Below are 22562 nucleotides of genomic sequence, written 5' to 3'. Positions count from 1 at the left end.
TCAGTTAGGATAGTAGTCCTAGCTAGTCCAATCAACGAGAGGAGGGATCTTCAGGTATTATTCAGAGCCTCAAACTACAGTTGAAAGAGAATAGGATGGATCCGACAAGGAAAATCTCCACACCTTTGAGGTGCCATTCATCCTGTACGGCGCTGCAAGGTGATTTGGAAGCCACCCTATCCATCTGGTACGCACTCCATTGCTCTGCGACTGAGGAGAACAGCACCCCCAGAGAAAGATGGCAGTGAAGGAAGAGGGCCGGAAAGGAATCTCATCTCTCCTCCTCCGGGGAGGAGAACATCGCCTCCAGCATCACCCAGGTGTGACAGATCTGCTCCAAAGCAAGGTTTAGGTGCCTCATTTTGGTGTGACAGATCTGCTCCAAAACAAGGTTTAGGTGCCTCATTTTGGTATGTTTCTTGGGATGTGGATGTACGTGGACTCAGTTACCAATTTTGGTGAAGATTAAGCTTACCCCGCTGTTTTTAGGCACAAGAGGTTTATATTTCTTGGATAAGTAGAGGGATTTGGGGAGAGTTCTTGATTGGGGAGAGCTAGTTAAGCACAGTTTTTTGCTTGATACAGACAGGTAGGCCTGCATTCATATAATTTACTTATGGTGGCCTACTTTATAGTTTATATATATGTTTATTCAGCTCATAGGTTGGACTCCACTTATACCGTAGAAATGAAGAACATTGCTAAGAAAGAGGGTGTGGCAGCTCGGCTGGTTGGAAAGATGGAAGCATACCAACCTCTTTGCTCGGTTAAGGATAGGAGCGCTCTCTGGTGCATGGCAATGCAAACCCTTTATTGATTTTATGAATCACTTGGTTCATTTATCGAATTTAAAGTCAAAATTCTGCAGTTTCTAGATGCATATATCATAGCTACAGGCTACCTGTGTCTCTGGAATTTAACCACCTAAATTTTTAAAAAGTCGATTTTCACTATATACAATCGATGTATACATGAGAAAACACAAATTGCTGTTGAACTCATAGAAAAATATTGAAGTGCGTATGTGATCATGAGCTCTACATTAGCTATCAAATTTTGATCAGGAAGATGCCAAGAAATTCTTGAATCACTGGACAGAGTTCTTGGGGTATCTCTTGAGGTTATCCTTGTAGTGTACGAAGTACAACCCGAATCTTGAGGTGTATCCAGCGGTCCACTCCCAATTGTCGAGGAGAGACCACACAAAATACCTACGAACATCACAACCGTCCGTCCTGCAGAAATTACAGTATCAAAGATTAACTGATCTGTGGATAGCAAAAGAAGCTTTGACTGGTCAAGGGAAGGTAAAATTATGTTAGCATATTATGGAATCAGCTACATTTGTGAGGTAGTCATTGTGGTAGTTGATCCTTTTTGTGTCCTTGAGGAGAGCGGCGTATCTGAGAATGGGATCATCTGAACATGTTATCCTGGTCGTAGGTCCATCTCTTGGGATCCGGGCTAGTGGGTCCATCTGAGCATATACGAGTTTAAGGAAATGTGGTGGTCTGACGAAATACGGCAAGGAACCGAGATATACGGTCGTCCGCCGGGCGCATTTATGAAAACTAGGTAATGGCAAGGAGCCGAGCCGTTTGACGTGTGCATGCCGTCTGTTCCGAGATAAGCGTCGTCATTATTGCATGCAGGCGAGCACCAAACGACGGGCCACGTGATGTTTCGGGCGACATGCAATCATCCCCAGCTCGGACACAAACTAACCTCTCCATTGCGCAGTTTGTTTTGGGCACGCATAAATCATATTAATCCAACGCGTCTGCGCCTGCCATGGATCTAAAGAACATCTACACCTGGGGCACCTAAACTTTTCCCAAACGCCCAAACCGACAGCCCTGTCGTGAAGCACCGATCCAGCGGGATGCTTTATATACAGCCTAAATATGAGGCGGATATGAAGCGGTCTATGTGAGTTACCCCAGCATGGCCCATGCGTGCCCCATAAATATCCTCATCCGGAAAACCCTAGTCTGCAGTTGATGTGCACTGGGACCCGATCTTTCGATGAGAGAGGATAACTACGATTTTGGGTGGGACTTGACCCTCACGATCCGGCTACCAACCGTACAGGAAGAATTGTACACGACTGATATCCATGGCAATCGCTGAACCAACTGTTGGAGAACGTAGTAATTTCAAAAAAATTCCTACACACACGCAAGATCATGGTGATGCATAGCAACGAGAGGGGAGAATGTTGTCTACGTACCCTCGTAGACCGAAGCGGAAGCGTTGACGCAACGTAGAGGAAGTAGTCGTACGTCTTCCCGGTTCAACCGATCCAAGCACCGTTACTCCGGCACCTCCGAGTTCTTGGCACACGTTCAGCTCGATGGCGCTCCCCGGGCTCCGATCCAGCAAAACTTCGGGGAGGAGTTCCGTCAGCACGACGGTGTGGTGACGATCTTGATGTTCAACCGTCGCAGGGCTTCGCCTAAGCACCGCTACAATATGACCGAGGTGGAATATGATGGAGGGGGGCACCGCACACGGCTAAGGAACGATCACGAAGATCAACTTGTGTGTTCTAGGGTGCCCCCTGCCCCGTATATAAAGGAGCCAAGGGGAGGGGCGGCCGGCCAAGGAGGGCGCGCCAAGGGGGAGTCCTACTCCCACCGGGAGTAGGACTCCCTTCTTTCCTAGTTGGAGAAGGAGAAGTGGGAAAGAGGAGGAAGAGGGAAAGGAAAGGGGGGGCGCCGCCCCCCTCTCCTTGTCCTATTCGGACTAGGGAGGGGAGGGGCGCGCGGCCACCTCTTGCCTCCTTTCCTCTTCTCCCTTAGGGCCCATGTAGGCCCAATAACCCCCGGGGGGGTTCCGGTAACCCCCCGGTACTCCGGTAAAATCCCGATTTCACCCGGGACGATTCCGATATCCAAATATAGGCTTTCAATATATCGATTTTTATGTCTCGACCATTTCGAGACTCCTCGTCATGTCCATGATCACATCCGGGACTCCGAACAACCTTCGGTACATCAAAATACATAAACTCATAATGAAACTGTCATCGTAACGTTAAGCGTGCGGACCCTACGGTTCGAGAACAATGTAGACATGACCGAGACACGTCTCCGGTCAATAACCAATAGCGGAACCTGGATGCTCATATTGGTTCCTACATATTCTACGAAGATCTTTATCGGTCAGACCGCATAACAACATATGTTGTTCCCTTTGTCATCGGTATGTTACTTGCCCGAGATTCGATCGTCGGTATCTCAATACCTAGTTCAATCTCGTTACCGGCAAGTCTCTTTACTCGTTCCGTAATACATCATCTCACAACTAACTCATTAGTTGCAATGCTTGCAAGGCTTATGTGATGTGTATTACCGAGAGGGCCCAGAGATACCTCTCCGACAATCGGAGTGACAAATCCTAATCTCGAAATACGCCAACCCAACAAGTACCTTCGGAGACACCTGTAGAGCACCTTTATAATCACCCAGTTACGTTGTGACGTTTGGTGGCACACAAAGTGTTCCTCTGGTAAACGGGAGTTGCATAATCTCATAGTCATAGGAACATGTATAAGTCATGAAGAAAGCAATAGCAACATACTAAACGATCGGGTGCTAAGCTAATGGAATGGGTCATGTCAATCAGATCATTCACCTAATGATGTGATCCCGTTAATCAAATAACAACTCTTGGTCCATGGTTAGGAAACATAACCATCTTTGATTAACGAGCTAGTCAAGTAGAGGCATACTAGTGACACTCTGTTTGTCTATGTATTCACACATGTATTATGTTTCCGGTTAATACAATTCTAGCATGAATAATAAACATTTATCATGATATAAGGAAATAAATAATAACTTTATTATTGCCTCTAGGGCATATTTCCTTCACCAACTCCACGGCGTTATCGACCGAGCCAACGGTGCGATCGACCTATCCACGAAGGATTTTTCCTGCAAGCAAATCGAAGAACATGCATTAAAATAATAGCCAAGCAATCTCAAAATTGCGAATATGATAGATGGGATTAATCTCATAAGATGGGGTTCCGATAGGATGTCTTGACGGTCGCACTAGCCGCTACGAGCGAAGACAAATAAAAGTAGCAATATAGCTAAACTTCTCTAAACAAAACCCGAATCTAAACCATAACAGTAGCTAGCTATTTATTAAAGCCGTCCACCGCCTTCGGATGTTGATGCGATAGGTCTTGGTGAATACGTCCAAACGATGAGACGACCCATACGGAGGTGTGCACAGCAGGCCGGACTAGTTTATTCAATGGCCCAAAGTTGCTCTCCCAACGCACCAAAAAATAAGGTCTTGGACCCACGTGCGTGGCTGGTTTGGATCTTAGGAGCAAAGTCCAAAACTTGTGTGGTCTTGCGCACTTGGACGTTATGGACCACGTTGCATGCATGTTGGATGAATTGGTGGGAAACACGTTCATGCAATTACTTTTTCTTCTTGTGAACGAACATGCATCTCCATCTTTCATCTCTAAGTGAGCATCTCTTGTTGACTCTCTGGCCCATTCGTTTCTGGGTACAAATAAATCACAACATGAGTGTAATATCATAGTTCTATTTGTTAAATAATATATCCAAAAGAACGAAAGTACCTGGTTAATAAATTGCCGTGTAATATTCGTAGACGTTTCTAAGATAGCTATGTGCACATCATCCTCCCTTCCTTAAAAACAAAGCCGCCCTCGGCTTTTATTTATCTGGAACACATCATATAGCAAAGCAAAAATAGATGCAACACATATAGGTCGTTCCAAAAGCATGAGCTCATGAGGATGAAATAAATTTGTTATAGCACCATTAGGAATATCATGAAAAGTTTGACCCCACACAAAGTCTATGTATGAATTATGGGGATGCAAACTAACTATATGGGTACACTGTATATCTGGATCACACGGTGGGACAATCAACGGAAACATTTCAAAATTGATAGCAAGCATAGTGTGCATAGTACGATCCGTTGATTTAGCTTTCCCATCATTTACTATTTCATCAGGGGTCATAGGAAGCAAGTTGATGGTTTTTCCTTCAAACACAAGAGTATACGAATTTGTTCCACCATGATGAGTAACACTATTATCATATTGCCAAGGTCGACCTAACAATAAAAAACAAGCTTGCATAGGTACAACATCACAGTCAACGTAATCACGATATGAGCCAAGTGTAAATTGTACTCGCACACGACGTGTTACCTTCAACTTACCACAGTCGTTGAACCATTGGATGTAATATGGATGGGGGTGTCTCGTAGTGGTGAGGCAAAGTTTCTCGACCATCTCTATACTCGCCAAATTATTGCAGCTTCCACCATCAATGATCACACGAACGGAATGCCCTTTGACAACAAACTTAGTTTGAAAAAGATTATGGCGTTGAGGCATCTCAGTATGCCCAACCTGGGCACTAAGTACTCGCATGGTGACAAGGCTTGGGTATTGATCTGCCATCGCTGCATTAACATGTATCGCCTCCGTCTCATTCTCCTCGGTGTTACCTACATTATTAGTGGCAAGCATAGCACGTGTATCTTCATCCAAATCACTAGCAGAAGAGTACTCACCATCTTCCCGTACAATGAATGTTCGTTTATTTGGACAGTCCTTCATCAAGTGCCCGCCACCTTTACATATATGACACTTCATGTCCCTTGTGCGTCCAGACAAAGTGGTGGGTGCTACAGAAATTGCTTTCGAAGCCTCAGATGATTGTGCAGCTGATTTTGAACTTGAAGGGTGTGCACCATTGTGCAAGATAGGTGGTGTTGACTCAGTAGTGGATGACACAGTAGGAGAGGGTGACCATGATGAGCGGCGACCTGCAGAAAAATTACCTCGTCCCTTGTTGTGTCGTCCATGTACTTCCCTTTCAGCTTTACAAGCAAAATGAAACAGACGAGTAATAGAGTTGTACTCCTTATAGTCCAAGATATCCTGAATATCACGATTCAAACCACCTAAAAATCTAGCCATCATAGCATCTTCGGTTTCAACTAAACCACATCGCACTAAGCCAGTTTGCAATTCTTGATAATAATCCTCTACAGAACTGCTATCTTGTTTTAAACGTTGCAATTCATTTAGTTTGTCACGAGCATAATATGAAGGAACATAGCGTTGTCGCATAGCTCGTTTTAAACCATCCCAAGTAGTAGGTATATTATTCGCATTAATACGACAATATTCACTCCACCACATGGAATCAAAGTTTGTAAATTCACTAGTGGCCGCTCTAACTCTTTGGTTCTCAGGAATATCATGACATGTAAATTTTTGTTCAACAGAAAGTTCCCAGTCAAGATAAACATCTGGATTATATTTACCATTGAAAGCAGGCATAGTAAATTTAATTTTAGCACTAGGGTGTTCATAATCTCTAGCATCATACCTGGGTTGACCTCGTGCCATACCTTGATGGTTGAAACGTAGTTGCCGATGACCACGACCATTGTGGTGGTTGACCATTTGGTCGTCTTCGGTGTCACCAGAATAATCCTCGTAGTTGTCCCCATGTTGTTCAACGCGGGGAGGAATTTGTTGGTGCTGGTTTATGGTGACGGCATCAGTGACAGTAGTTGGGTGTTGTGGATGACCCATGGGCACACGTCGAGCTCGCGAAATAGGGCAACACCTGCGGAGTTGCGAGGATCAACATTGGTGTTGACGCGGGGTGCAGCCTGCAACTCATCCAGACGTGACAAGATGTCCTGTAGATGTGTGTTGGCAACACCCTGTGCATCCTCGATGGCCTTGAGCCTCTCTTCGGCCGCAATTTGGGCACCCTCAAGTTGGGCGAGACGCTCGCTGGTGACTTTCACATCTGCGGTGAGGCCCTCAAGTGTGGGTTGTTCCTGGGCCATTGTTAGAGAAAGAGAGAGAAAAAATACAGTGTATAATCCCTATCAACTAGTAGGACATGGTGGAGAAAATTCGCTCACACTCAAGCTTAGTATCAAATTCTTACTTGTTCTTACCAATGCAACAGGTGGTGATCGGCGCGTTGGTGTTGGCTTCAAACTATCAATGGAGATTGAATGGAGCGATAACCAGGAATCAGTAAAGCCGGGACCTGTACTTATTGGTAGAAAAAAATGTAGCTTGGCAAAGGCTTCTCAACTCACAATATTAGTGGCACAATTTAGCAAAAAGCAATGCAAGTTGAATAATTGCTCAAACTTCTAGCTAGTGCTGGCAGTCGACTAGTAAGAGATAAAACAATCTAAGCCCAGATACTGAATCAAGTGAATGGAAAGCGATGAAAGTATGATAGCTCTAAATAGCTAGATATAAATGAGGTATAAACACAGTATATGGCAACACTCGAAAATAGATGATAGACAAAGTTGCGAGCAAGTAGCAGCAAAAATAATGTCCAGGGTAGCAAACAGAACAAAGTAGTCCAAAAGAGATGAGCCGGCCTGATCTTTCTTTTTCAACTTTTTTTCTTTTTTTTTCTTTTTTTTCCTTTGGTTTTTTTTTTGCTTTTTTTTGCTGTTTTTTTTCAGGCCGGTTTCTAGCAGAAGATACGTAGGACACAATTTGGAGTAACAAGGACGTAGATTCTTGTTTGTTGGAACTTGTGCTACTAGAGCTTAAATACTGCTAGCTAACCACCAGATAAAATAAGGCACAGTTCTCACGGTGATGCTTACCAGCATGCAAGATCGGAAAGAAAATTAAGGGAACAATACACGTCGGGAAGACAAACACGTGAAAACGGAAACAAACGCCGGATAAAAGAAAAGATTAAACAAATAGATCGGCGCGCGTGAATAGATGGACACGCAAACAACAGGAGAAAGTAAGACATGACGTGTGGTGCGGGATCGTGGCTTTACTGCTGCGCGTGTCACGCAAAGAAAAGGCGAGGAATCCGGTAGCAAAGAAACAAGAATTGAGACACAATCGGATGCAATCAGCTCCTTTTTTTTGGATTTTTTTATAGACAACTAATTGGCGGAACAGAATATTACGGTGGGGAAAAGAAGGATTGATCTAGTAGATATATTTTCCCAAACTAATCTAAACCAGCACTAATAACAGGATGAATGCAACCAAAAATTCAACAAAGCAAATACCAGATGCAAATTGCTAAAGGCTAAAAACGATAGGTGCAGCGGATGAACTAATCTAATTTTTTTTGGCTTTTTTGTGGGTTGTAGGACTGAAAAATAATCTAACCTAATAAAACTGTAAATCTCTCACCGATGAACCTGAAAACTGATACCACTTGATGTGCACTGGGACCCGATCTTTCGATGAGAGAGGATAACTACGATTTTGGGTGGGACTTGACCCTCACGATCCGGCTACCAACCGTACAGGAAGAACCGTACACGACTGATATCCACGACAATCGCTGAACCAACTCCACGGCGTTATCGACCGAGCCAACGACGCGATCGACCTATCCACGAAGGATTTTTCCTGCAAGCAAATCAAAGAACATGCAAGAAAATAATAGCCAAGCAATCTCAAAATTGCGAATATGCTAGATGGGATTAATCTCACAAGATGGGGTTCCGATAGGATCTCTTGACGGTCACACTAGCCGCTACGAGCGAAGACAAATAAAAGTAGCAATATAGCTAAACTTCTCTAAACAAAACCCGAATCTAAACCCTAACAGTAGCTAGCTATTTATTAAAGCCGTCCACCGCCTTCGGATGTTGATGCGATAGGTCTTGGTGAATACGTCCAAACGATGAGACGGCCCATACGGAGGCGTGCACAGCAGGCCGGACTAGTTTATTCGCTGGCCCAAAGTTGCTCTCCCAACGCACCAAAAAATAAGGTCTTGGACCCATGTGTGTGGCTGGTTTGGATCCTAGGAGCAAAGTCCAAAACTTGTGTGGTCTTGCGCACTTGGACGTTATGGACCACGTTGCATGCATGTTTGATGAATTGGTGGGAAACACGTTCATGCTCTAAGTGAGCATTTCTTGTTGACTCTCTGGTCCATTCATTTCTGGGTACAAATAAATCACAACATGAGTGTAATATCATAGTTCTATTTGTTAAATAATATATCCAAAAGAACGAAAGTACCTGGTTAATAAATTGCCGTGTAATATTCGTAGACGTTTCTAAGATAGCTATGTGCACATCAGCAGTCAACCAGGACTCCACTTTAGTCCCCTCTCTGTCCACTCCACTTTCAATCCCCTCCGAACCCAACGATGGCCAGCGACCGAAGTAGAGCTACCTCCGGTGGGGAATCCGGCTCCGACGATGATGTGGAGGAGGTCGCCCTCCGCATCGCGTTGAGGCGTTCGCAGCTCGACCAAGGAAGATCCAGCAGCGGCAGATCTACTTCATCAGCGCCTGGCGCCCGTCGACGTCATCGGCCCGTCCTGCGCGGCGCTCCGCTTCGGGCGCTCCGCTCCTTAAGGTACGCCGCCCACCACCACCCTCTGCTCCGGAATTGGTACCCAGCCACCACTGGGGCCTCGTGCCCGCACCGGAGCCGGCACGTCCAAGGACGCCCGAGGCGCGAGCAACTCGGCACGAGCGGCATCAGGCGTGGGAGAGGGCGGCGGCGGGGGAGGCGTTGTGTGCGCACCGGTCGATCCTGATGTCGCGCTCCTCCATCGGTCCTCCGCCGCAAGAATGCCAATGCACTCCGACTCGCCATCAAGTTGTCGGAGCGTGAGGTAAACAAGGAGGCGACGGCGAAGGCGTAGGCGGCCTGTCATGCAAAGGAGCAAGATCGCCTGCTTCGTATGTTCTCGGGCAAAAGGTGCAACTCCGACTTCGACCTGATGGACAGCTCCAGCTTCGACGACGACGCACCTACGCACGCCCGACGCCTACATGAGAGGGGCATAACCGCGTCGAGGGCTGGATGGTGAAGGGGCCGGCGAGGAAATGATGATTTCTTTCGCCCTTCCCTATTTTATTGACATTTTATCCATGTTCTAAGTATTTGTATTATGAATTTGCACTGTCCGTCGATGAACATTTGATGAACTATGTGCTTTTGTCCGGCGATACAATGATGATCGGGCTAGTTGATCGTGTTTTATACTTTACACATTGTGTTGCATGGGTTGAATGACTTTGGGGTTCCGGATACGAGGAATGCGGGTTTGGAAGCCAACATATGAGGCGTGCCTGATGAGTGCCCGGACGCATCTGGACATTTGAGAGGCCGGATTTGCAAGTCTGGCTGTAGATGCTCTAACTTAGAGCTCAATTATGAACCCGGCCTTGACCCCGAGCCCCTGATTCAGAGCATCATCGTGTAGGGAAAAAAAAGTGCGTCAAGTACATCGCACTAGATAATGCTCATTAGCATAAATTTCGAACCATTTCATAGATAGTTCCATTTCATAACTAAAGGGAGTGCGCCCATCTTACAGAAGCCGGTCGATACTGACTAACACACTGACGATACAGACCAAAAGGGTACGACACCAACGATTAGATGCAGTAGGGGGCGAATACAATATGCATCTGTTGATATCCTACATCGAGATCACTTGAAAAGAACGAACAAAGAAAAGGAAGGAGTCCGGGCATGGGTGCCATGGCCAAATCAATCAAACGAAGTGACTCTTAATTAAGCCGGCCATAATAGGGAGGGACGCGACATTAATTATTCCAAAGAAAAGGAAAGGAGCCTGGTGCCTGCCATGGATGGCTAAATGGTAAATGTCTACCTAATTTAAGGAAGCTTAAAAAGAAAAGGAAGAAACCGAGGTGGTGACATGGCTAAATTCAATCGAACATAAAATGACTATTAATTAAGCCTACCATAATAGAAAGAGGTGATGAATATAGATTGGACCGACACCTTCTCATATGTTTTTTTTTTTAATTTTCCACCTTCTCATATGTTATTGGTGAGGCGTGCATACCTCCTGATCAATTGCACTCCAAATTAGAACGTTCCATAAAATGAATACAATTAGAACGCCATAAAAAGTGTTCTCACGTTTTAATTTTTGTGTCAGTTTTAATGTCTTCTAACTTTTGGAAAATCTTATTCAATTTTTTAAAATCCTTCATGAATCTTAAAATGTTTGTGTAACTTTATTAAGAAACTGTTCATGTATGGGAATAATATTTATATAATTTAAAACATATTCGCCCTTTTCTCGAAAAATCATGTAATTCTAAAAAGTGTTCATGTGCTTAAAAATATATTCGTAATTTAAAAAATACCCATGCCCTTTAAGATATTCCATGTGATTTAAAAGGTGGTTGTGCTCCAAAAAGAATGTTGATGCATTTTGAAAAATAAATATGAAATTTTAAAGTCAATGGGCGTATGAGGGACTAGACGTAGACAATACCTCGGGAAGGGTGGCATTCATGCCCCATCTCGATGAGATTAGGTAAAACAACATTAAACATTCACTTGCAACGGCGTAGTTTAGTGAGAGATGTGAGTGCGGTGGCCGAGATCATCACCTTTGGATTGACCATATTTGCATGCATTCCAAATTTGACCATTGGTGAGGGCGGGAAGGAGGATAAACAACAACATAAATGAGATACTGTATTCAAATAGATAACATGCACCACTGAATTGGTCTTGAGTCATGCTTATTGTGCTAGAAGTATGTGATTCTTTTCTCCCGCTGCAACGGGCAAGTTTGCTAGTAGATTCTAATATGGTGACCATCAAGTTGGCGCCCTATCAGCGGGATGGCAGCAGCCATGACTTGATATGGCCGCCCCATAGAGCTATCTGCGTGAAGATCTGCTGGCTCGTGCGCGTCCAGCCTGATTGATGCCCGGTGCTGGTGAGCAGTAGGTGGTTTGGGGCTTGCGATCGACCTGTGCGGCGGGATTCACGCATCCACGCACTGCTTGATGCATGGGCGCCGGCGGCAACTGAGCTATTCGACGGGCAAAGACCATCCTACCCAAAAAAAAAAGGAAAGACATCGACCTGCGTGAGATCACCTACGGGAGAAAAAAACATGAACCCTAGATGCATCAAGGTGATTTCTGATAGGGTGCTTACGTTGTAATCCACGCACTATGAGAACGAACCGGAGGCGGACATGGCTCCCGATCTGGCAGCGGCGGCGGGGATGGATTAGTGAAGAGGGTGCGGGTCGTACTTATCCACCTACCGACGGGCAGGTCGCCGTTCGCTGCGTCTGTCCCCATACAGCGGAACAGTTTGGCTCAGAAAAACAACTGATCCATCCATACTCCACCCGGTTGATCGTCAATTTAATGCGTGGGTCCTCCCCAACAATAATTTAGCAATACGGGTAGCGCATACTGAAGAAATACAGAAAACGTGTGCATCCCGATGTGGCCCAACTGACTAGATTTCAGGATCAGCTGTGCTCACGACCAGAAACGAATTTTCGGTCCTTGAGGGCCATCTTGAGGGAGATCTATTGCTGTAATCCATCCCTGAAACAAGGGAGTTACTTTAATGTTATGTCGAATGCACATTAGTTACACTATTGAAAACATGCACATCCTTTTCCTTTGTTATGTTCAAAAACTTTGAATATGTTTTTTCTGTCTCTTTGCAGTATTGTAATATTCAGATGTAGCAAATCATATTGTGCATATACTGATATACTTGCCATTTTCAGCGATGTAGACTGTCGGAGGTGTTGTATCTATCATTGACATAGTTCATGAGGCTCCTCATGCTGCCAGGCACAATGTACAACCATATCGAATTGGCTTGCACGTATGGAGGCTAACAAGAGCAATATTCAGTCATGATGCCTGCAGTACCGCTCAAAAAAAAAGTCATGATGCCTGCAGTTAATTTTCAGAAATCCAAATGCAACATTTTTACAACAAAAAATTGTCAGTCTGCATGTTGCTAATGTGATGGTTATTTTATTGCTAATTGGCTTCCCATTTCTGAAAGCTGACAATGTACACATGAGTATGAAGTTAGATTTAAAAAAAATCAAGATACATGAGGGGTAGGAACTGAACTTACGGAGGCTGATGGATCCGCTGTCTGCCAAGGTATCATTCAGCAAGTATTTGATGATAGTGGTATGGTCTTCCTTTGTGTACCATCCTAGCTGAAACTCTTGTGCTCTCTTGGTGGCCTCAACGTCAGCTGTGGAGTTTGAGATAGGCTCGTACCATATCACATCCAATGACATCCCCACCTCTCCATTCTGCTCTGCCTGCATAATGTTGATGCACAGAAACTCAGTCTTCTATTGTTCATTTCAAACTATATTTTAACTTCAGGCCCAAGGGGAAATCACATCAAGGGTGTCTGACCTTGTACTTCTTCCTGTAGATGTATGAAACTGTGGTGTGAGCGAGGATGATGTTCTCAGCGACAATGTATTATGCAAAAAAGAATTTATGCAGGATACCAACACCCCCCTGCATGCATGCATATCATCCTAGGATTTTTTTTTAAATCACCGAATTATCCCTGTTCATTTGTCCACTAGTTGGTGTATGTACTTATGTGTGCACGAATAGCAAGCTTGAAAAACGTTCTTATATTATGGGACGGAGGGAGTACAAGATTATTAATGGCAGGTGCAAGCTGGAGATTTACAACATTTAGACATATGAACCTCAAGCTGGAAATTGTTTCTCAAAAAAATAAGGGACAGGAAATTGGCCGACATACTCGTAGTTCTCTCAGCCATGCATTTCAAACTGCTTTTTTTAGAAAATTCAAACTGCTAGTCTGTAATTACAGGAGGAGAAGGGAAGGCACAGGGCCCAACGGAGGAGGAGAATCGCGGGCTGTACTGCCATGGGCTCTCAGTTTGGGCCCAAACCAGCAGCGCGTGTACGTGCTGGTGGCACCGGCGGGACAGCAGACGAGGAAGGAAGGAAGCAAGCAGGCAGGTTTAGTACCACATCGCCCACGGAGGAGGAGCGCTGAGGGCGGATGGCTATAAAAGGAGACCTGCCTCAGCGTTGCAACTCATACCTTTCTCGGCCTTTTGGCTAAGATCAAGTGTAGTATCTGTTCTTATCAGTTTAATATCTGATATGTGGGCCATGTGCCCACAACGATATTAAATTTATTTTTTGTGGGGGTGGGCCCACCACAGTAGCTTGCTGCTGGGGCCCACACGCGTCGCCTGGGCGTTGCACTGCTGCCCTGGCCCGGCGCACCCCAACCAAATCAAGCAAACTTTTGAAATCTGTTAATTTCGGGTTATGCCATTACTTCCAATGGAAGCTACTGTACTTTATTCTGAACTTTAAAGGGTATTCTGAAGGTGTATCTCAAACCGTGTTGGGTTTTGCAGTAGCCCGTAGAGATCTTCAGGTATTCAGATCCTGAAACTCCCGGTGAAATCCGTTGCATCAAAATTGCCACACGTGAATTTCATTCTTGCTAGAGGTTGTTGGGACAAGTACATCATGGTTGATTTATCTATTGTATGGAGTGACAGCAAAGACAGAACCGTACAATAATTGTATATGTCCCATTCCTCCGAGAACTGGGACGAGAACACCACCCACCCGAAGAGAAAGAGAGGGAGCTATGGCTGTGGAGGAAGAGGGCCGGAAAGGAATCCCATCTCTCCTCTCCTCCGGGGACGGGGAGGAGAACATCGCCTCCAACATCACCCAGGTGACAGATTGTCTCCCCTCCTCATCTTCTGCTCCGAAACAAGGTTTATGGTGTCTCAGTCTTGGACTGTTTTCTTGGATGTGGATGTGCGTGGGCTCCATTGTCAATCTCGGTGAAGATTCGCTTATTCCACTGTTTTTAGGCACAAGAGGGTTGCATAAGTAGAGGATTTCGGGAGAGTTCTTGACAGGGAATAGCCAGTTAGGCACAGGTCTTGCTTGGTAGGGATCAGGAGGCCTGCATTTAAATCATTTATTTACTTATATGGTGGCCTACTTTGTATTTTTGTTCAGCTCATAGGGTGGACTCCACTAATAGAAATGAAGAACATTGCTAAGAAAGACGGCGTCGAAGCGCGGTTGGTTGGAAAGATGGAAGCGTACCAACCCCTTTGCTCAGTTAAGGACAGGAGCGCTCTCCGGTGCGCGCCAATGCAACCCTTTGTTGATTTTATGACTCACTTGGTTCATTTCTTGAATTTATAAGTCAAGGTGTGCAGTTCCTAGATGCATATACATCTAGCTACAGCCTACAGGCTACCTGTGTCTCTGGAATTTAACCACCTAAATGACTGTGATGATGCTCCTATTTTTGCAGTGAAAAGAAAATAGGTAACGAACTGTAAACTATTTCTTTACCAGAGTGCGTGCAATTTTGTCTGCAGGATGATTGAAGATGCAGAGGAGAAGGGCTTGATTTCACCTGGTGTTACGACACTAATCGAGCCAACAAGCGGAAATCAAGGAATTGGAATGGTGTTCATCGCTATTCAGAAAGGCTACCGGTTTATTGCTGTTATGCCTGCAAAATATTCACTTGACAAACAGATGCTACTGAGATTTTTGGGTGCTGAACTTATCTTAACAGGTGAGAACCAGGATCCCCCCCCCCCCCCCCCCCCCCCCCCCTAGAAATGGTCACAAACTCACAGATACTTTGAGTGTCCCTTGTATGCTGGCGGGGAAATTGCTCTTCCATCATCTAACCAAATAGTACTCCCTCTGTAAACTAATATAAGAACGTTTAGATCACTATTTTAGTGATCTAAATTCTCTTATATTAATTTACAGAGGGAGTAGTACTTAAAGTGTCTAAATATTTTTCGATGAATCTTTACTGCAGATCCTGCAAATGGGTATAAAGGAATGATTGGCAAGGTAGAGGAGCTGATGAAGACTATACCAAATTCTCATTGTCTTAATCAAGTCACCAATCCAGCAAACCCAGATGCACACTTCAAATGGACTGGTACTTATATCTGAAATGTCATCTTTTACAAATTACAACTGTCTTTAGTTACCGACTATGACTCTTTTATATTTTCAATACATTCTTGGGCAACAGTTTACTCCATTATCATTTTTTGGAACAAACTTCAGGACCCGAGATATGGAAGGACACAGCAGGCAAAGTGGATATGTTTGTGGCCGCTGTTGGCTCAGGAGGCACACTGACAGGTGTAGGAAAGTACCTGAAGATGAAAAATCCATCCATAAAGATAGTGTGTGTGGAACCTTCAGAAAGCGCTGTAATTTCAGGTAATCCCTTAACCACACTATGTGGTGCTAGTTTCAACTTCTTGTAATGGACTTCCAACCAATCAGAACCATCAATGAATAAGTGCAGATGAACAGAAACATTCAGGATGTGCAATAGTAACCAGAGACATTGCTGTTTGATCCTGTGTTCAGGAGGCTCACCGGGGTCACACAAGATTCAGGGCACGGGGCCAGGGTTCATACCGGAGGTTCTCGACACGTCGGTCATCGACGAGGTCGTGACGGTGAGCACGGAGGAGGCCATGGTGATGGCGAGGAGGCTGGCGAGGGAGGAGGGCCTGCTTGTCGGCATATCCTCGGGTGCAAACGTCGCTGCTTGCATCAAGGTAAACTTACTGTTGATGTACAGCAGGTTACATACACTATCATCTTTGCTGGCTGTGTTAGTTCTGATTTCGCGAGTCTCTGGCAGATTGCGGCGAGAGAAGGGAACGAGGGCAAGATGATTGTTACCATATTCCCCAGCGCTGGCGAGAGATACATGAACTCTGATCTCTTTGCGCTTGTTAGGGAGGAATGTGAGAATATGACTTTTTGATGTCATGGGCAGCTCTCATTAAGTAGAATGGGTGCTATTTTTCATGTGTTCGTAAGTGTCAGCAGAAGGTACAGTGAATCCTCTGTTCTTGCTTTTCAAAAAACAGAGCATGCCTTTGCTTGTTTGAATACATGTGGTCGGATACAGGCTAATTGAATGGAAGAAATCATATGCTGATCTTCATAAGGGCACTCTTATCTTTTCTTGTCCGGCTCAATAATTATCTATAAGGGCCCAGAGAGGCCATTTAATTTAGGGAATATGGTATGTCTAAAAAGTCAATTTTCCTATATACAATCGATGTATACATGAGAAGTCAAAATTGCTATTGAACCCTGTCTAGAAGTCATAGAAAAATATTGAAGTGCGTATGTCATGACCTCTACATTAGCTATCAAATTTTGATCAGGAAGATGCCAAGAAATTCTTGAACCACTGGACTGAATTCTTGGGGTATCTCTTGAGGTTGTCCTTGTAGTCTACGAAGTACAAGCCAAATCTCGAGGTGTATCCAGCGGTCCACTCCCAGTTGTCGAGAAGGGACCACACAAAATACCCGCGAACATCGCAACCGTCCTCCCTGCATAAATTGCAGTATCAAAGATTAACCAATCTATGACTAGCAAAAGAATTTTCGACTGATCAAGGGAAGGTAAAATCATGTTAGCACCTTATGGAATCAGCTAGATTTGTGAGGTAGTCATTGTGGTAGTTGATCCTTTTTGTGTCCTTGAGGGCCTTCTTGAGGGAGATGAAGGGGCTGTTGCTGTCATCCATCCCTGAAACAACAGAGTTAATTTAATGTTATGTCGAAGGTACATCTTTTTTTTTGCGGGGGATGTCGAGGGCACATCAAGTACACTTGATTGAGAATATGCACATCTTTGTTAAGTTCATAAAGCTCTAAAGCGGTTTCTGTTCCATCTCTTCGCAGTGTTTTGCTAATCAAATGGAGAAATTCATATTGTGCATGTACTTTCCATTTTCAGTGATGTAGACAGTTGGAGTGTTGTATCTATCTTTGACATAGTTCATGAGCCTCCTCATGCTGCCAGGCACAATGTACAACCATATCGAATTGGCCTGCATGTATGGAGGCGAACAAGAGCAATATTCAGTCATGACGCCTGCAGTTAATTTTCAAAAATTCAAATGCAATATTTACAACACAAAAATTTCAGTCTGCATGTTGCTAATGTGATGGTTACCTTATCTCCAATTGCCTTCCCATTTCTGAATGCTGGCAATGTACACAAGATGCACACATGAGTATGAAGTTAGATAAAAAAAATAAAGATACAAGACGGGTAGGGACTGAACTTACGGAGGCTGACGGATCCGCTGTCTACCAAGGTATCATTCAGCAAGTATTTGATGACAGTGGTATGGTCTTCCTTTGTGTAGAATGTGGTGTAGTGATTGATCCCCACGAAGTCCAGCGACCCCTTCACCAAATCGGCCTCTTTCGTCATGAACCTCGGCAGCCTTTGTCCGACCCTTGATCTCATCGTCGCCGGGTAATCACCGAAGAAGAAGGGATCGGCAAACCTTTTGACATTACCTCATTTTATCTCAGCAACTCCTAGAAACTTAAAATTGGAACTACTATGCTAGCTTTGTTTATTTTCACTCTACGAAACTGCTAGGTTAGCTCTCTTATTGGCATATCCATCCGTGATTAGATTAATTAGTAGGAAATAGTTAATGGATTTAGTGAGTGAGGCTCACTGACCATCCCAGCTGGAACTCTTGTGCTCTCTTGGTGGCCTCAACATCAGCTGTGGAGTTTGAGACAGGCTCGTACCATATCACATCCAACGACATCCCCACCTCTCCATTCTGCTCTGCCTGCATAATAATATTAATGCACAGAAACTCAATTTTTATTGTTCATTTCAAACTATATTGCAACTTCAGGCCCAAGGGGAAATCACATCAATTTTCAAAGAGTGAAACCTGAACTAAACCAATATATAGGATGTTATGACTTCCGACCGACCTTGTACTTCTTCCTGTAGATGTCTGAAACCATGGCGTGAGCGAGGATGATGTTGTGAGCGACAATGTAGGGCTCGGTGCCGGAGCTCCCTTGCTTGCAGCAGAGGTGGCGGAGCACGGAGCAGCGGCCCGGCGCGTGGATCCCGCTGTCGTAGCCCTGCACCGCCACCGTGTGTGGCTCGTTGAAGGTGATCCAACGCTTCACCCTGTCCCCAAACGCTTTGAAACACGTCTCCGCGTATGCCGCGTAGTCGTTGCTGCATCGGCAGTTTGCATGTTTGGGTTGTTAGACCACCATTGCAGTTAGACCCAAGAAAAAGTTGCTCCAAATCAAGGTGCCTACGGTACACACATTATCTGCCTGTCTAGCAATCCATTGTACTTGTCTTCCAGGGCCTGGGGAAGGTCCCAGTGGTAGAGGGTTACATACGGCTTAATCCCTGAAAGAAAAATACCAGTTCACCTTGTTAGTATGGTCATAACTAATTTGGAATCAGCAGTTATTTTCGATAAAACTTCGACACTGGTCAATAATGTTTTGATCTTCAGATTGTATAAAAATTCACCTTTTGCTAGGAGTGCATCAATGACCTTGTTGTAGTGGTTGATGCCTGCTGGGTTGACCTCACCGGCGCCATCTGGACATAAAAAACACACACAAGGCTATTACTGTTAGTGTGCTGATATGTTAATTTATTTCTCCATAATTTGACAACCCTGTCTATCAGTCAAATTATCAAGGGGCGCAGAAAACTTGTATTAATAATGCATACTTGGGAGAATCCGAGACCATGCAATTGAGAATCTGTAGGCATCCAATCCCATATCTGCCATGAGCTGAATGTCCTCCTGAAGTAGTTAGTTGTTTCAAGGACCATGAGTATATTGTACAACGTGTGCATAATTAAACGCTCATGTTCATATTCAGCGGCACATTCTACGAAATATTATGTATCATCTTGATGCGCTAATCTATAGTGCCTATATTTCCAAAAAGGAGAAACCTGAAAACGGTGGTAGTGGTCAACAGCAACATCGGCATTGCTGAAGTCAAGGATCTTCCCTACATAGGAGAAAAAGGTATTTGTAAGAAGATTGTATCACCATCTTGAATCATAATATGACTGCTAATTTTAGTGGCCAAGGTTAGTCCCATTGCTGAGTAAATACATATTCGGTCATCAGACCTCATGAGCGACCACTCCCCAGTTAATCTATGGTATACTTTCATGTGCCAACAATGCTTCTATTCCACTGGAAAAAATGTTCTATCACAAAACAAAACAATTGTTTATGTTACCAAATGTGTGTGCGAATTTGTCCCAAATTGTAGGTCCTCTTCCATCCACATTGACGGCTCCCTCGTACTACCAACAGAAAAAACATGATTTCAGAAAAAAAACATATACCATAATATATATGCTTATTACTCTAAGAATATTTACACAAAATTTACTCATAGTTGGATTAATACATTGCGTAAGAAAACTAGAGAAGATCCTGGTGCACACCACAGGTCCCCACCTTTTCGATTAAAAAAAGGTCATCTTCCCAAAACTGAGAGAGAACAACCCCCGCCTCTCCATCGAGTGATGCACATTGACCATGTTTAGTCTTTTTTTTTTCAGAATACAATGTTTAGTGTGTTATGTTTTTTCTTCTTCGGGGGGGGGGGGGGGGGGGGGGGGGGGGGGGGAGTAATCTGGCCTCTTCATCATGCGATGCACACAGCCATGTTTTGTGTGTTATGTAGTGCGTGCATGTATTGTTGCTGAGTTCATATTGTGTTCAAGACGGATCGATCAAGCTATTATTCAAGTTCTATGGTAGACTGATTTGTCGAAGCATAAAAAGAAATATGTACTCTAAAAGATAAAGATGATGAGTCAGTGAGTCATGAGTCAGCTTCTTCCAGTTTGTTCATCCAAGACAACTTAGCTATGATTTTACCTCAAAGGGGTCACTTTGCAATCAAGTCGCACTCAGGGGCATATGTGGCTTCCAACCTTTTCTTCTTTTCTTCTGAAGACCATTCCTTTTCAGTGCACCGCGTCAATTATACTCCCTCCGTTCGGAATTACTCGTCCAAGAAATGAATGTATTTAGATGTATTTTAGTTATAGATACATTCATTTTTTTGACGAGTAATTCCGAACGGAGGGAGTACTATTTAATGGGTACGTTTGGCTAATTATTGGATAGTATTATCAAAGTTTAATTCCTAGGTTCCTGCAAAACACTTGGTCACTTGCGCAAGAGTAATTCACCATGCCTCTCATAAAGAGATTGCAAGTGTTAGTGAAGTTCCTACTTGCTTTGAGCAGATAATTCTTGTTTCTAGTCCATGTCGTTAATTAGCGTGTACAAAATTCTAACTCCTGTTTATGCATTGCCTACAACACTGGTCCTTGCGCGCATGTGACAACGCAGCGCCACTGCAAGGTTACTTGCAAAGTAGTCCTAACAATCATGTGTTGCTCATGCACAATCTTCAAATCCAACTCCTATGAGCTTTTATAGAAGTTATCCAGCCTCGGATGTCAACATCCAAACGGGGTGCAAGTGTAACTACCATTCTTGACACTTGAGGGCGTGCATGGACAATGGAGATTTTGTTTGTTGAGAAGTCATCATATTTTATTTTTCAAAGGAGGCATCGACTGTAAACTTTACTAAAAAGACAAATATGAGCACGGGCATATACAAGAGGAGGAGAGAAGGGTGCATGAAACAGCAGCACATGACCCACAAGTCCACAACAAAAAGATAAAAAAGATCATATGCACCAAAATAAGAACGAATGAACTAGCATGGTAAATAAGATAAACCATATTACAATCGGAGAAGATTGATCGTATACAAACAGATCCCATACCACAGAGAAGACAAGGGACGCTCAATCGATTATGTGAAAAGAACACACTAGCCAATTAAGTAACAATAGTGTACATATATAGCTTTATTTAGAATCAGTGAAAGAATTTCACAAAAAATAGAGTTAATCATGCAGAATTAAACCAATTGAGAATTATTACTACCTGGTAGGCGGAGGCGGCTGTGCCGAAGACGAAGCCCTTGGGGAAGCTCCCTCTGGTCAGATTACCATTCCCACTCCCTCTCGTCTGCGCGTTGCATCCCTGCTGCGTCGCCGACGCGGCCAACCACACCACGAGCAGCGGCGTCGCCACGCATTGCCACTTGCATGCCATCCTCTTCCCCGCGCGCGAGCGAGCGAGAGAGAGCGCGTGCGACACAAAGACTTATATATGCATGCTGTGTGAGCTAGTAGATGGCATGTATGTTGCTTACAGGGAGAGAAGTCTCGTGTTGCTTACAAGGAGAGAAGAGTCCCCAAGAGTCTGATGTTTGATATATGTGTGGAAAGTTGGTTAGGAGGGCCAAAGCAGCTAGCAAACCCATTAAGCAAAGTGTGGGGGCAACAAACACTCTCCTAAGCAAGAGGAATGTTTCAGAGACGATGAGTTGCTGTTGCTGAAATGCATACGATCTAGTTAATGCCAGTTGGTGTAGTTGGACGAGTAGATGGATAGATATATATACGTGTTGATATGCACATGTATTTATCCGTTAGTGTACTGTTGGCATCCCTTGCAAGGAAGGATCTGGTTTGAAGGCATGGTGGAGGAACGTACGTACAGTACTGTGTGTTGCCTTGGATTGCGCTTTGTTGTTGCTTTCTGGGCTAGTTGGTGGCCAGACAAGAAGAGAAGCGAAGAGGATGCAGGAAAGATAGGTAAGACAAGTTGGTAGACTGAACGCAACACACTCGTACTCGATTTGGCATGCGCAGTACGAGCAAATACTCTCATCATTTTGTGGCTTGTATGTGTAGTATCCATGTCTTTTCGATCTGTCGGTAAATCAGCCGTCCAATGACGCATC

The 22562-nt window shown here is 44.3% G+C and overlaps 2 protein-coding genes, 1 long non-coding RNA gene, 1 other non-coding gene and 1 pseudogene across 6 annotated transcripts; 2 read left to right on the top strand and 3 right to left on the bottom strand.

Moving 5' to 3' along the window:
* The first annotated feature begins 256 nt into the window (after positions 1-256).
* On the top strand, positions 257-16852 carry LOC125522553 (cysteine synthase-like). Of its 3 annotated transcripts, none has more exons than XM_048687601.1 (7): positions 257-320; positions 14858-14985; positions 15229-15431; positions 15687-15812; positions 15944-16102; positions 16256-16449; positions 16536-16852. In XM_048687601.1, the coding sequence occupies exons 2-7, from the start codon at positions 14885-14887 to the stop codon at positions 16659-16661; spliced, it is 909 nt and encodes a 302-aa protein (XP_048543558.1). In that variant the 5' UTR covers positions 257-320; positions 14858-14884; the 3' UTR covers positions 16662-16852. The 3 variants fall into 3 exon arrangements, with proteins under 3 accessions (XP_048543558.1, XP_048543557.1, XP_048543559.1); XM_048687600.1 differs by lacking the exon at positions 257-320 and adding an exon at positions 13923-14564; XM_048687602.1 differs by lacking the exons at positions 257-320; positions 14858-14985 and adding an exon at positions 13923-14564.
* On the bottom strand, positions 1061-13983 carry LOC125519004 (annotated as a pseudogene).
* On the bottom strand, positions 11504-12138 carry LOC125522555. The gene is made up of 2 exons (XR_007289822.1): positions 11988-12138; positions 11504-11882 (listed from the first exon to the last, which is right to left on the bottom strand). It is a non-coding gene; the product is annotated as an uncharacterized LOC125522555 (long non-coding RNA).
* LOC125526225 lies at positions 13907-14103 on the top strand. The gene has a single exon (XR_007291634.1). It is a non-coding gene; the product is annotated as a U2 spliceosomal RNA (small nuclear RNA).
* Positions 16853-16991: 139 nt separating the features above from the next.
* LOC125522552 (beta-glucosidase 34-like) lies at positions 16992-22090 on the bottom strand. The gene is made up of 13 exons (XM_048687599.1): positions 21698-22090; positions 19960-20026; positions 19664-19722; positions 19433-19508; positions 19226-19297; positions 19012-19099; positions 18661-18916; positions 18394-18509; positions 17986-18209; positions 17870-17901; positions 17642-17744; positions 17332-17440; positions 16992-17241 (listed from the first exon to the last, which is right to left on the bottom strand). Exons 1-13 carry the CDS (start codon positions 21866-21868, stop codon positions 17067-17069), a joined length of 1548 nt encoding a protein of 515 aa, XP_048543556.1. The 5' UTR covers positions 21869-22090; the 3' UTR covers positions 16992-17066.
* Positions 22091-22562: the final 472 nt, after the last annotated feature.

Source organism: Triticum urartu, chromosome 7 (assembly GCF_003073215.2).
Source record: "Triticum urartu cultivar G1812 chromosome 7, Tu2.1, whole genome shotgun sequence".
NCBI classification, from domain to species: domain Eukaryota; kingdom Viridiplantae; phylum Streptophyta; class Magnoliopsida; order Poales; family Poaceae; genus Triticum; species Triticum urartu.
Note: the sequence above shows the minus strand (reverse complement) of the source record. Positions and strands in the feature narration are given on the sequence as shown.

What these genes read in the sequence shown, in the direction of transcription:
- LOC125522553 (XM_048687600.1), top strand. Translation starts at nt 14,475, where the DNA reads ATGGCTGTGGAGGAAGAGGGCCGGAAAGGAATCCCATCTCTCCTCTCC. An exon ending in TGCTGAACTTATCTTAACAG is followed by an intron (nt 15,432 to 15,686) that starts GTGAGAACCAGG and finishes TCTTTACTGCAG; the next exon opens with ATCCTGCAAATGGGTATAAA. An exon ending in TGCACACTTCAAATGGACTG is followed by an intron (nt 15,813 to 15,943) that starts GTACTTATATCT and finishes AACAAACTTCAG; the next exon opens with GACCCGAGATATGGAAGGAC.
- LOC125522552 (XM_048687599.1), bottom strand. Translation starts at nt 21,868, where the DNA reads ATGGCATGCAAGTGGCAATGCGTGGCGACGCCGCTGCTCGTGGTGTGG. An exon ending in CAGCCGCCTCCGCCTACCAG is followed by an intron (nt 20,027 to 21,697) that starts GTAGTAATAATT and finishes TTCTGTTGGTAG; the next exon opens with TACGAGGGAGCCGTCAATGT. An exon ending in GGAAGGCAATTGGAGATAAG is followed by an intron (nt 17,745 to 17,869) that starts GTAACCATCACA and finishes CCATACATGCAG; the next exon opens with GCCAATTCGATATGGTTGTA.